Source organism: Scylla paramamosain, chromosome 22 (genome assembly GCF_035594125.1).
Source record: "Scylla paramamosain isolate STU-SP2022 chromosome 22, ASM3559412v1, whole genome shotgun sequence".
Lineage (NCBI taxonomy): Eukaryota > Metazoa > Arthropoda > Malacostraca > Decapoda > Portunidae > Scylla > Scylla paramamosain.
Genome location: NC_087172.1, coordinates 9048416 through 9063872, shown reverse-complemented (window position 1 = coordinate 9063872; position 15457 = coordinate 9048416). Strand labels below are relative to the sequence as shown.

Sequence of the window (15457 nt, the reverse complement as noted above, 5' to 3'; positions counted from 1 at the left end):
TTTGGAGGGTTATGGACATGAGGTTGAGAAAGTGGTACAGGAGGGAAGTAAATGCAGAAGGGGAAGACTAAAAGTAGCATACACGAAGATAAATGGACTAATGTCGGCAGCAGTGTTGGAACTAGAACTACTTAAAAGAGGAGAAACCAGACATGGGAATCGTTGAAACTGAATTGGCAAGTGAATGGGATATATTAAATATTGGTGAAGGAAAATACAACCTGTGGATGAGAAATAGAAAGAATAAACGGGGAGAAGGTGTGATGCTTCTAGTTAGGAAGGATTTATTAGTGGAATCTGTCACATATGGGGTGGAGGAGGCAGAAGTATTGAAAATAAGCTTAAGACAGAATATTGGAAGATACCGTAACGTTGTGGTGACTTATGTTCCTCCCTATTCCAACTCTTGGAGAGAGGATGAATATAAGAAAATGTTTGAGGACACAAGGAGATGTTTGGCAGAGTTGCTTGAGGAAAATGACAATATACTCCTGATGGGGGACTTTAAATGTAGAGAGATATCTTGGGAGAACTGGACCACAGAAGGCAATTAGTCATCATTGGGGAACAAGCTACTAGACCTGACTATTGAAAATTTCCTTATATATTGAGTTACAAATGACACAAGATTTAGGGGAAATGAAGCACCTTCAATGCTCGATCTAATTTTCACCAAGGAACAAGAAATAGTAGAAGACCTTAAATACATAAACCCAATAGGAAAAAGTGATCATGTGCAGATTCAGTTCACAGTTATGGATCATTACCTCAGTATAAGGAAAGAGGACCACAGAAGAGAATGGCTAAACTACAGCAAGACTAACTTTGGACAACTTAGGAAGTATTTCAGTGAAGTGAATTGGAACATAGTTATTCAAAAGGAAGACATAGAGGAAAAGTGGACAGCTTTCCTGGACATTTATAATAAGGGAGTAGAGAAATGGGTACCCAAAAGATCAACAGAGAATCTTTTCAAAAAGGATTGGTACAACAGATGTGCAATAGCTAGATTGGAGAGAGAAAAAGCATGGAACATGTGGAAGAAAAACAAAAGACTGGACCTGTGGAACAATTATATAAGGAAGAGGAACGAATATGTCAAAACTCGCAGAGATGAGCAGAAAAATTTTGAAAGGAACGTTGTGGAGAAATGTAAAGACCAACCAAAATTATTTTATAAATTCATTAATGGAAAATTAAAGAGTAAAGATGAAATAAGTACTGTAAAAGCTGAAGAAGAGAAAGTGGATGATCTAGAAGAGGTAGCTGAAGTGTTTAACAGATACTTCCACTCTGTGTTTACTAAGGAAAATTATTTCAGAGATGAGATGACAGCGTTAGAAAAAGGGACCAACCTAAAGGAGATTAAAACATCAGCGGAAGAAGTAAAGAATGTGTTGGAAGACCTGGATGTAAGGAAAGCAATGGGTCCTGATGGTGTATCGAGTTGCATTTTAAAAGAGTGTAGCTCACAATTAGTCTCAGCACTGCACAATATAATTAGCACTACCCTGGTAAAAGGTAGAGTACCCATAGACTGGAAACGGGTGATATTACTCCAATCCACAAGACCAGAAGTAAGGAAGATCCATTAAATTATAGACCTGTATCACTCACAAGTGTGGTGGTGAAGATTTGTGAAGATTATCAAGAACAGATGGGGGAAATACCTAAAAGACAACAAGGTGATGACAGAGAAACAGTTTGGCTTCAGAAAAGGAAGATCTTGTGTTATGAATTTGATATGTTTCTACTCAAGAGTAATAGATACAGTGCAAGAGAGAGATGGATGGGCTGACTGCATATACTTAGATCTGACTGAGAAAAGCATTCAATAAAACTCCACACAAGACTAATATGGAAATTGGAAAAGATTGGAGGACTCGGTGGATCATTGTTAAAGTAGATGACTGACTTTTGACAAACAGAAATGAGGACAGTAATTAAAGGCAGCAAGTTGAACTGGAGAATGGTAATAAGGAGGAGGAGGAGGAGGAGGAGGAGGAGGAGGCGGCAGTAGACACCTGCTGAAACGATAATTACTCCCAGTGAGGTCTAAAGCACTGTTCAGGGGGTGCTGTGAACTTATCATTAAACCCAGCTGTGACCTCACTGAATGTTTCCCTTTGTGTCTCACAACACAAGGGGGCAGTCACAGCCTGCCCTCTAAAGACAACTCTCTTCCTCCACACAAAACTACAAGCACCTAATAACACACACACCCTTCACTCAAAAATTTTTAAATCATCATGGCGACTCCTACACCAGCCTCGGAGTCCCCATCTGGGGAGGGGACCATAAATGTCCCCAGGTCGGACTGCCTTTCTGTCGACAACCCTAAGTGTCTTGACACCCCCCTCAACTTTTTCTTCATTAACTTTTGCAACATTCGCGGTCTAAGATCTAATTTTCAATCTGTAGAACACCACCTCTCCTCTTCTAAACCTCATCTTCTTTTCCTCACTGAAACTCAGGTGTCTGAGGCAACTGACAGTAGCCCCTTTTCTGTTCCCTCCTACTTTCTCTATTCTCATTTTCGATCCAAAGCTGGATGCTGCGTTTATGTGCACAATGACTTAACCTGCTCTCGTGCCCACGCTCTTGAATCTTCCAAGTTTTCCACCATCTGGCTACGACTACAAAGTCACTCTCATACTAAATTTATCTGTGCTGTATACCTCTCACTTAACTCCTCTGACTATAAGAAATTCTTTGACTACTTAACTTCCAAAGTGGAGCACATTCTGACCCTCTTCCTTTTTGCAGAGATCTCCATTCTTGGAGACTTCAATGTTCACCACCAGCTTTGGCTTTCCTCTCCCTTCACTGACCATCCTGGTAAACTAGCCTACAACTTTGCTATCCTCCATGACCTAGAGCAATTGGTGCAACACCCTACTCGTATTCCTGACCGTCTTGGAGATACGCCCAACATTCTTGACCTTCTCCTGACCTCTAATCCTTCTGCTTATGCTGTCACCCTTTCTTCTCCGTTGGGCTCCTGCGATCACAATCTCATATCTTTATCTTGTCCTATCACTCCAATCCCTCCTTAGGATCCCCCAAAGCGAAGGTGCCTCTGGCATTTTGCCTCTGCTAGTTGGGGGGACCTGAGGAGGTATTTTGCTGATTTTCCTTGGAATGACTACTGCTTCCGTGTCAGAGACCCGTCTTTGTGTGCTGAGTGCATAACAGAGGTGATAGTGTCTGGCATGGAGGTGTACATTCCTCTCTCTTTTTCTTGTCCTAAACCTTCTAAACCTTGGTTTAACATAGCTTGTTCTTGTGCTATACATGATAGAGAGGTGGCCCACAAAAGGTACTTAAGCCTTCCATCACCAGAATCTCATGCACTTTATATTTCTGCCCGGAACCATGCCAAGTCTGTTCTCCAACTAGCCAAAAACTCCTTCATTAACAGAAAATGTCAAAACCTTCTGGCATTTCTGGCATCTAGCCAAAAATATCTCCAATAACTTTGCTTCTTCTTCTTTCCCCTCTCTACTTCAACCAGATGGCACCACTGCTATCACATCTATTTCTAAAGCTGAACTCTTTGCTCAAACCTTTGCTAAAAACTCTACCTTGGACTATTCTGGGCTTGTTCCTCCCTCTCCTTCACCCTCTGACTACTTCATGCCACCTATTAAAATTCTTCGCGATGATGTTTTCCATGCCCTCGCTGGCCTAAACCCTCAGAAGGCTTATGGACCTGATGGGGTTCCTCCTATTGTTCTCCGAAACTGTGCCTCCATGCTTGCACCTTGCCTAGTCAAACTCTTTCAGCTCTGTCTGTCAACATCTACCTTTCCTTCTTGCTGGAAGTTTGCCTACATTCAACCTGTTCCTAAAAAGGGTGACTGCTCTAATCCCTCAAACTACCATCCTATTGCTTTAATTTCCTGCTTATCTAAAGTTTTTGAATCTATCCTCAACAGGAAGATTCTTAAACATCTATCACTTCACAACCTTCTATCTGATCGCCATTATGGGTTCCGTCAAGGCCGCTCTACTGGTGATCTGGCTTTCCTTACTGAGTCTTGGTCATCCTCTTTTAGAGATTTTGGTGAAACTTTTGCTGTTGCCTTGGACATATCAAAAGCCTCTGATAGAGTCTGGCACAAAGCTTTGATTTCCAAACTACCCTCCTACGGTTTCTATCCTTCTCTCTGTAACTTCATCTCAAGTTTCCTTTCTGACCGTTCTATTGCTGCTGTGGTAGACGGTCACTGTTCTTCTCCTAAATCTATTAACAGTGGTGTTTTTCAGGGTTCTGTCCTGTCACCCACTCTCTTTTTATTATTCATTAATGATCTTCTAAACCAAACTTCTTGTCCTATCCACTCTTATGTTGATGATACCACCCTGCACTTTTCCACGTCTTTTCATAGACGTCCAACCCTTCAGGAGGTAAACATATCACGCAGGGAAGCCACAGAACGCCTGACTTCTGATCTTTCAAAAATTTCTGATTGGGGCAGAGCAAACTTGGTATTGTTCAATGCCTCAAAAACTCAATTCCTCCATCTATCAACTCGACACAACCTTCCAGACAACTATCCCCTCTTCTTCAATGACACTCAACTGTCTCCCTCTTCTACACTGAACATCCTCGGTCTGTCCTTTACTTATAATCTGAACTGGAAACTTCACATCTCATCTCTAGCTAAAACAGCTTCTATGAAGTTAGGTGTTCTAAGACGTCTCTGCCAGTTTTTCTCACCCCCCCCAGCTGCTAACTCTGTACAAGGGCCTTATCCGTCCATGTATGGAGTATGCTTCACATGTCTGGGGGGGTTCCACTCATACTGCTCTTCTAGACAGGGTGGAATCAAAAGCTTTTCATCTCATCAACTCCTCTCCTCTAACTGACTGTCTTCAACCTCTCTCTCACCACCGCAATGTTGCATATCTAGCTGTCTTCTACCGCTATTTTCATGCCAACTGCTCTTCTGATCTTGCTAACTGCATGCCTCCCCTCCTTCCACGGACTCGCTGCACAAGACTTTCTTCTTTCTCTCACCCTTATTCTGTCCACCTCTCTAGTGCAAGAGTTAACCAGTATTCTCAATCATTCATCCCTTTCTCTGGTAAACTCTGGAACTCTCTGCCTGCTTCTGTATTTCCACCTTCCTATGACTTGAATTCCTTCAAGAGGGAGGTTTCAAGACACTTATCCACCAATTTTTGACCACTGCTTTGACCCTTTTTTGGGACTGGCATTTCAGTGGGCATTTTTTTTATTAGATTTTTGTTGCCCTTGGCCAGTATCCTTAATACATAAAAAAAAAAAAAAAAAGTGGAGTCCCACAAGGTTCAGTACTTGCATCTATTATGTTCGCAACTTATGTAAATGTAGAAAGTTACATGAACCTTTTTGCTGATAACACTAAGATTATGAGGAAAGTAACAAGTGAAGAGAATTGCAATGCTTTAAATCAGGACTTAATTAAGATTAATGAATGGTCACTGAGGTGGAATATGAAGTTTAATGCTAAAAAATGTAGTGTGATGAGATTTGGAAAAAGTGTGAAAAGACCAGTTGGCAACTATTACTTAGGGAATGAGGAAATCTCTATAATATCAGAAGAAACGACTTATGAGTAATTATTACTGATAAATTATAATTTGTCATTTGGGAAGCATATAAACAAAGTTATAGGAGAAACATATATTCTACTGAGAAACATCAAGATAGCATTCTCCTATATTGATGAAGATATGATAAAAAAAACTCATAACAACGATGATATGTCCAAGACTGGAGTATGCAGCATTAGTGTGGTTGCCAAGTTTGAAAAAGGATGCAAGAATGTTAGAAAGTATCCAGAGAGCTGCAACTAAAATCCCTGCAAGCTTAAGAGATTATAGTTATGAGGAAAGGTTGAAGAGATTGGACCTGACTACACCAGAAAAAAGGAGGGAAAGATGTGATTTGATAGCAATATATAAAATACTGGAAGGAATAGAAAAGTTGGACAGAGAAGACCTCTTGATACCAGATACGAGAGACACAAGAGGACATGGAAGGAGATTGAAAAGGAGTGTTTGCAGAAGAGACATCAAGAAACATAACTTCCACCACAGAAGTATAACAGTGTGGAATGAACTTAAGGATGAGACTGTGTGTGCAAGGACAATTCACAAATTTAAAGAAAATCTAGATAAAAGTTGATATGGAGATGGGATGGCACGAGCCTAGTGTGGCTCTTGTCCTGTATTTCACAACTAGGTAAACACACACACACACACACACACACACACACACACACACACACACACACACACACACACACACACACACACACACCAAATACATACAACATACGACACAGATGATCACACACTTTTTTACATCATATCATATCACCTATATTTCAGTCTATCCAATTTTCATAGCTTCAACACTCATCTTTGTTATTAGGAAGCAAAGCTATGGTCTGCTTCTCTAAATGCAAAGGATAAACAATAGTTTTCTAATGGTGTAAGCAGGGACAACCTCACTGTAGCAGGTCACAAGAATGAATTACACTATTGCCATGCTAGCAAGTGCATATCAGTAACTATGCTGGCATCATTGTCAGTGGCAGCACTGGCAGCCCACTCCCTCCCTTTGTATTACATAGACTAACTTAGCCTGCATTATGGACTTCTCTGTTGCTCGTTGTATCAGCCTGCATTATGGACTTATCTGTTGCTTGTTGCATCCCTTCCCCACATTAAGGTTTTAAGTTCCCTGTGTTATAGTATGAATTGGAGACAAACTTATCCCTCATGTTAGATGCAATTCATGTCAGCACATTGCTCAGTAGTAGCAACCTGGCTGTATACGAGCAAGCCACCCAGTTTTTAAACCGTCATTCCCACGGTTTGAAACTTTAACTCTTATATAACACAAGAATACAGTTTATTTCATAGGAGACTTGTCTTGTAGCACTTGTAATACTTCATGCAGTTATGTACTTCTTACCACAACAGGACATTTCCCACTATTATTAGTACTTCAGGTGTTCCTCTCCTTTGGATTGGTATGATGCACTTGGAAAATAAAAGTAATGATCACCACATAGCCATTCTCATTTGTTTTCATACTCGTATATTGCACAAGAATGCATTTCAAGTTATTTAATTGGAGTGACACCAGCACATGTGATTTATATTATATGTAATGGTTTTACCTTTATAATACATTGTATTATATACAAATTTTTTTGACCATTTATTTATGGCTAATTACTAACAGTATTCTTGCCTAATTTAATGTTTCATTAGTTTCTGTAATGAATCTGCAATAGGTTTTTGTAATGCTATATCATTTTAGTCTGTTTTATAGCTGTGACTGCCCAGTCAGCTCAGTCTATTCCTGGCTGGCACAAACTAAAAAATTAGTTAATAGTACTACTGGTGTCCCAATATATCAAGAACCATCACCTCTGCTTGTGCTTCATTTGTCTCACGTCATCACTCACATTTACACACCCCTTACACACTAAGTATTTTGTATAATACGTGTTCTACTCCAAAGAATTATGTGATTGGTACTAACAAAATGTCTTCTCATAACTTAAACAAAAAAAGAGCAAAAGTGATGTGATAGAGGAGCATTTCATATTTTTATCCATTAAACTGACATGTTTTCTAATTATTATTCTTGTCATGCTACAGTCATAAATAATACATGCCTGTGAAATGTGATGCCCATATTCCTTGAAATCTTGTCTAACTTATTTTTGCAGCCAAACACCACACAAGTCACCATTATGAAAAATGTAGTAGAGATAGTTGAGTGAAACAATAACATTGCTGGCCTTTGAGAAACTCTCAGCTACTGTTCTCATAGTGGTAATGTATGGCATTTGACTGCAGAATGAATTTTGACAAGATTTCAGGGAATATGAACATTGTATTCAACAGGTACGTATTATTCTGATGATTGCAGCATGATTAGAATAATTATAAAATAGAAAACTTATCACTTCAACAGATAAATTCAAGAAATGCTTATTTTTTTCTTTTAAACTGCAAATAATTTTTTTTTATTGAAACATATTAATAATTCTATATAGTCAGAGGAATTAGGAGAGAGATACACAGCACAGATAAATTTAGTGAGAGTGACTTATAAGTTGAGGCTGGACAGTAGAAAATTCAGGTGATTCAAGAGCATGGGCAATAGAGCAAGTTATGATATTGCGTACATAAAAAAAACAGCCAGCCTTGGTATGACAATGGGGTTTAGAGAAAGTAGGAGAGAACAGAGAAGAGGCTGCTAACCGTAACTTCATACACCTGACTTGGTGAGAAAAAGATGAGATCTAGAGGATGGGAGGTGGTTTTCCACAGACTGAAAGTTATATCTTAGGTCTTAAATGTTGTAGAAGTTGATGTGGAAAAATTTGGAGGACATAATCACACCACCTCAAGTCATCATTGTGGAGGAAGTCAGATTTGGTGACATTTGTGGTCTGCACAAATTGAGACAGAAGAAAACTGTCAAGGACATAGGAGGGATTTTTTTGCTTCAGTGCAGTGAACCCCATCTGTTCATCTACACTGACTACCTCTCTGGTAGTATTTTTAATCATGATAGTAGGTGTCTACTGCTTCCTTATCCTTTGCTTGTCTCTGGCATGCAAACAAAAAAATAAAGGAAAACAAAACAAAATAAGAAAAAAAGAAAACAAAAAAAAGGTAAAGATGATAAGAGGTGAGATAAAGAAAATATGTTCAATGATTGCTGTTTGAAGCAGATGGAAAGGTGTTCAGATAGTTTGTTAATATCTAGTGTTATTATGTCAAGATTTTCTCCACACATGTGAACAAAATCTGATATAGAATAAATATCTTTCCAGGTCATCTATAGTCACAGGATCAGAAGTTACCACAGTGACTGGCAATATGCTGGCACAAGGCTTTCCAGCAACTGAAGGCACTATTAATGTTACCTCAACCCTGAAGTGGGAGAATCAGCCACTGACTTTTAACTTCAAGCAGGTGAGCTTACTAATTAGTAAAAAGAGACACCAACTTTGGATATTAAAAATGTAATCTCCTCCTTGGGCCATTCATGGGAAGACTGAGAAGTCTAAAGGCAGGATTAATCTTATGCCATGAGAATCCTTTAACAGCTTGGAGGATTGAATCTCTGGCCATGTTAATAATTAAGTTGTGTGTGAGCTGCACTTTACAGATAGCACACGTCTTTGTTTATGTGAGAGGGCATGCACTTCTGGTGTCTTAGCTGGATGTGTAGATTCTGGCTTTCATAAATAAAGCCAAATGCTGTACATCTGCTCTTTGATTTACCCTGCCACACTGATCTATGATAGCAGAGCATAGTTGTGGCAGGGGTAAGGAAATTTAGTGCTGATCAAGAAGAAAAGATGAAACTAAGATGGGTGACTGCGGTGGAAGGACTCCAGTGCCAAGTTTCGGTAGAGATGAGAGTTATGACCACTGGAAATGAGTTGAAGGCATGGCAGCTTGTTAACAATGTTGGAAAGAAGAAACAAGCTGTTACAGTCATCTTACCATTCCCAGAAGGAAGCAAGGTGAGAAGCAAGATTTTTGAGGAAGCGGACATTGACAAGCTGGGAAGTGGTGATGGAGTCAGTGTTTTGCTGCAACATTTGGACAAGTAGTACAAGAAGAATGAGATGTCAGCAGTGTATGAAGCATGGACAAAGTTTAACAACTTCAGGAAAGAAAAGGAGGATACTATGGGGAAGTACATTTTGAAATTTGTGAAGAGAAATGCAGTTCTTAGTAAGTACAAGATGGTCATACCTAAGTGCATCTTAACATTTAAGTTGTTGGATAGTGCTGGGCTATATGTTAAGGAGAAACAGATATTGTTGGCAGCAGTATGTTTTAGTGAACCAGAAAAGATGTTTGATTCCATGCAGCAAGCCCTCAAGGAATTTTTTGGGAGTTAGGAAATGTTGTCATTGGATTCAGTGTCAGGGAGTAGTGTGAGTTGAGACTCCTGCAGTGGTAGTAATGTCTGAACCAGTGTTCAATACAGAGGAAGTAAGCCTTCATTGCTGCAAAAATATTTGAGAAAATATGGTGAGCATGGGTAGAACATTTTAAAATGGAGAATTGGTCTATTCTAAGAGAGAAAAGCAAAAGAAATGGAAAGGACCAGCTAAAGTTATTGGTCAAGATAGAAAGAACAGTAATTTTAGATATAGTTCAGATATTGTAAGAGCCCATAAAACACATGTTCAAGAGAAGCCATACAGTTTCAGAAGAGACACTGAAGAAGAAAAAACTGCACTACTTGACATGCTGAAGCATCAGAGTGAAAAAGAAGACAAAGAAGAAAAGTCAGGAGCAAGAGAAATGAAGCAGAGGCAGTTATAAATCCAGTGGAAAATGTAGAAAATTAAAACTGTGATGAAATGGAGTGAGAAGAGAACATTTCTCAGAACACTGTTGTAGTCAGAAGTATCCCCAAGATTGGACTGAGAGTAAGCTTCTTGCTGAGAGTAAGATAAATGGCAGACAGTGACTGTGCATAGTCCTGCTGGAAAATCTCCAGAAAAATACAGTAACTGGAGGGATATTAAGCATGAAGATGAACACATATCAGCCCTTGACTGGAATAAAGACATAGAAAAGTGGGTACAAGTATTGGACGAAGATGAAGTGCAGGAACTGCAGGAAATTAGTGAAACAGTAATGGCTTGTGAAAATACCAGAAATCATGAACTTGTACAAGGTTTTGCTTGCTTGTATTCTTGTTTGTAGGTCATAGGGGTGTAGAGGTGTGCATGGTGTGCTCAGGGTGCTGCTGAGGGTGCCAGGGAAACACAGATGTACACAGGCTGCTGTATATTATAAAGATGCTGGTGATACAAAAGGCACCTGCCTGCCAGTGTCCAGCCTGAGGAAAGGCTGGACACTGACTGCCTCAGAGTGCGGGAGCAGCAGGACAAGGCATGTGGGAGACACCACAGAGATATCCCACCAAAACATAAGGGGGTTGAGAAGCATCACTACATGAATAAATAAATAAATGATAAATAATAACATTATTACAAACTTGAAAAAGCAAAAGATGAACTGAAAAGCTGGAAGAATATTGGAGTCTATAAAGAAGTTCCAGACATGGGTCACAAAGTAGTGTTAGTTCAATGGGTATTAACAGAAAAGGAAAGCAGTGATAGAATAAAGAAAATTAAAGCATGGCTAGTTACCAGAGGACTTGAGGAAAAATAAGAAATTCAATCTGACTCTCCCACTGTTAGCAAGGAAGTTTTCAGGTCTTTCATTGCTTTACTGTCTTGAAAGAAATGGGCAGTGAATTCCATTGATATCAAGGCTTCATTCCAACAGAGCGAACAGTTTGAGTATTAAGTGTATCTTGTTCATCCTGTTGAGGCGGAAACTTGAAAAATGTGTATACAGACGTAATGATGCAGGGAGGAAATGGTGTCTTACAGTAAAGACTCCTGTTAAAGATGGGATGTAATACTGTAGTGTAAGACTGTAGATGTATAGATGTAATACTGTAGATGTAGTGATACTGTTTTCAGATATATTGGTTTAGATATTGTGCAGAATGAACATGGTATCATGGTGTCAAAATGAATACTGTAAATCTCTTGAATGTATAAATGTAAGTGCTGCAAGAGGATTGAACAAAAATGTGGAGTGTAATGATGAGGAAAAGGAAAGTCTAAGGAGTCTAGTAGGCCAACTAGGGTGGTTATGTACTAATTCAAGACCTGGCATATCATATGATGTTCTGGAGCTTAGCTGTAAAGTGAACAGTCCTAAAGTTGAAGATCTGATTGAAGCTAACAAGTGTCTAAGGAAAGCCTGTCCTTTTGAGAGTTCAGTGTATTTCCCAGACCTGTGGCCTTTCTACTCCCTTTCACTACAAAAGATATTTAGCTGGTTCAAGATGATTTACAAGTTAAATAAAACTGTGATGAATATGTATGTACCAATTTTAGGAGTGTAAGTCTTGTAGGTAAAACAAGCAGGGCTACAGTAAAGATATGTCATCTCTCTCTCTCTCTCTCTCTCTCTCTCTCTCTCTCTCTCTCTCTCTCTCATACACACATGAACTGTATTGTCTCTGCATAGTAAAGAAGATATTCATTGGAAAATAAGAGACTTTTAATCACTACAGGTTGAGATTTCTTTGAAATTCCAAAATCTGAAAAACTCAAAATCCAAAAATTTTTCAAGCATTTTGAAGCAGCTGTTATACAGGTGACAAAGGTTACACTATTTACACTAGTGCTCAGAACAGCTATCACTCCCGAGGGAAAGGTTCTGGGTAAAAAAGGAAGACATATGAGAATAACAAGTTGATAGGACTAATACCTTGTAAAGACTGAGTTGCTGCTCCCTTTTCTTTTGGTTAGAAGAGGCTTGTGAACCCATGTGATGGTTGCTTCTGATCATCCTATCTTCCCTACAGTCTCACAGTTACAGAGCCCCTCTCAAAGAAACACCATCACAACACTCCTCTCTTCGTTGTTAAGCTTGTCTGGACCCATTATAATGTAAGGAGAATTAAATGTGAGTGATGAAATGAGGTAGTGCAAAGGTGAAATGGGCAAGAGAATGCTGGGGAGTCATCTCCCCCACTGTGCTTGAAATTTACTGTCAAAGTGTCAATGATTCAGAAATTAACATAGCATCTTCAGGGCATGTGAGTTGCCATGTATGACAATTTAACACTTTGATACCTCCCATGGCTGTAAATTGAGCATTGAAGTTTTGTTCTATGGGTATGCTGTCATGTTTATACTTTTTTTATATACTTTTATATACTTTTTTTTTTTTTGTGGCCTCTGTAAAACTACTTTCAGGTTATATGCGTAGGCTGTATTGTGAAATATAAAATAGATATTGTATTTAGACGAGTCCCATCCCCAATTTATCCCATTTTATAGATGCCAATAGAAATATTCCAAAAACTGGAAAAATCCAAAATCTGCAATACTTTGTCTTAGGAATTTTGGATAAGGGATTTTCAACCATTGTTATATCTTTTCTTTTAACAGCATTTAGAAGTCACCACATTTTTCTCACTTTTGTTCCTATTCTATATATTTTACTGAACTTTTCCCACTTTCTTGTATTTATCACAAACATCCAGTTCTGTTTCCACTAGTGTCAAGACATCTCTTCTTTTAGTCATTCTTTTACCTCAGTAATGTGGACATTGCAACAGTTATATGTATGTCACTTTTGTATCATTTTTTTTTTTTTGCTTTCTGAATTATTCTTTTTGTCTTTTTTTGCATGTGCCATTTTTCAGTCTTTCATCCTTTATCCTTTAATAGACTTCTCTATTCTTTTTTTCCATCTGTTTTTTATATAAGCTCTCACATTTTTTTTTATATAATCTTTCTTAATTTCTTCCTTTTGAATCAGTTTCCATGTCCTAAACACTTGACTTACAAATCCAGTAAATTTTTGCACTTTGATGTTTTCATATCAGAATTGTCCACTTTTTGTTTACTTTTGAACACCTCTTTGGCATACTTTCTGTGTATTTGGGAGCTGATGTACTAAACAAAGCTTTCCTACCCTGAGTATTAGTATATTTGTGACCTAATTAGCTCTCATGTTTTTTTTTGCAAATATCAGCATGTAAGCAACTTTTTTTTTTTGTCCACTTTTAATAAACCTAATAATGTGAAGTAATATTTTCAAGTACTGCAATAATCTTTTTAAGTACATAATTTATATTTTTTTAGCTAAATAAAACTTTTTTTCACTTATTAGTCTTTGTCAGAAAATTAGTGTCACTTTTTGGTCTAATAATATAATAAACTTGTTAAAATCAATATGATTTGAAGGTAGTCACAGGTTATCATGCATTTGTATGCATTTCTTATATGTAAAGTGAAGAATATATTGTATCATTTGTATACATTGAAAAATATAATTTACAAAGTACTGCACTTTTCCAAAATGCATAATACAGTTTAATAACACCTTAAAATCAAAATATATATATGTTATGCAGTATATCAACTTCATGAACTTTATGAAAAAAGTCTAACCAGATGCTTTGAACTACAGGATCTCAATGACATTGGTTACAATGGAGATTATTACCTTGAGTGGCCTACCAGAATGAACAACACCTCACCTTGGAAGAGGAGTCCTATCCAGGCCTCCCTAAGGCACCGTTTTCTGGAGGCTGGCCATGGGGGAACTTTTAAAATAACTTACAAGCGCATCATGAAAAAACCCATTGAGATTGACTATGGGTTCAAGGCAAGTTGTTTGTTCAAGTATATATGAATTTATTTTCGGTGAGAGTTTGTGATATGTATAGATAGATAGAAGAAAGGTAGTTAGATAGAGTTGAAGGAAAGCAGGCTGGCAGGGTCACCATATCTTAACCACACAACCTCTAGATGGTTCTCAAAATTATAAACAACATAACAAATCATGGAACACTCACAGGCATATAGTTACTTATTTGAAGAAAGACCAGTCTTTCTGATCCTGCTTAGATGTGTTGGAAGAGAGACAACTCTCTTCTTTCACACAAAACTACATGCATCTAATTACACACAGAGCCTTCACTCAAAATTCAAAATTATCATGGCAATTCCTCCACCAGCCTCAGAGTCCCCATCTGCTCGGACTACTCTTCGGGCATCAACCCTAAGCAGTTTTTCTCCATTAACTTCTGCAACATTCACAGCCTTAGATTTAATTTTCAATCTGTAGAACACCACCTCTCCTCTACTAAACCTCATCTTCTTTTCCTCACTGAAACACAGGTGTATGAGGCAACTGACAGTAACCCCTTTTCTGTTCCCTCCTACTTTATCTATCCTCATTTTCAGTCCAAAGCTGGATGTTGTGCTTATGTGCGCAACAACTTAAACCTGCTCTTGTGCCCATGCTCTTGAATCTTTCAAATTTTCCACCATCTTGGCTATGACTGCAGAGTCACTCTTAAACTAAATTTATCTGTGCTATAAACCTCTCACCTAACCCCTCTGACTAAGAAATTCTTTGACTACTTCCAAAGTGGAGCACATTCTGACTCTCTTCCCTTTTATGGAAATCTCCATTCTTGAAGACGTCAATGTTCACCATCATCTTTGGCTTTCCTCTCCCTTCACTGGCCATTATGGTGAACTGGCCTTTAACTTTGTTATCCTCCATTACCTAGAGCAACTGGTGCAACACCCTACTCATATTCCTGACTGTCTTGGAGATATCCCTAACATTGTTGATCTTTTCCTACCTGTAATCTTTCTGCTTATGCTGTCACCCTGTCTTCTTTGTTGGGCTCATCTGATCACAATACCATATCTGTATCTTGTCCTATTGCTCCAATCCCTCTTCAGGATCTCTCAATCTGAGGTCTCTCTGGCATTTTGCCTCTCCTTATTTGGGGGACCTGAAGAGATATTATGCTGATTTTCCTTTGTTATCCTCCATGACCTAGAGCAACTGGTGCAAC

At 38.5% G+C, this 15457-nt stretch overlaps 1 protein-coding gene across 2 annotated transcripts in view; it reads left to right on the top strand.

Annotated features, from left to right (window-relative positions):
- The window catches only part of LOC135111515 (uncharacterized), a 716663-nt gene that overhangs the window by 354372 nt on the left and 346834 nt on the right, over window positions 1–15457 (top strand). For both annotated transcript variants that reach the window (XM_064024883.1, XM_064024882.1), the window contains exons 50-51: window positions 8853–8994; window positions 14053–14250. In XM_064024883.1, coding sequence (XP_063880953.1) covers window positions 8853–8994; window positions 14053–14250 — 340 coding nt within the window. The remainder of the gene's footprint in view (window positions 1–8852; window positions 8995–14052; window positions 14251–15457) is intronic.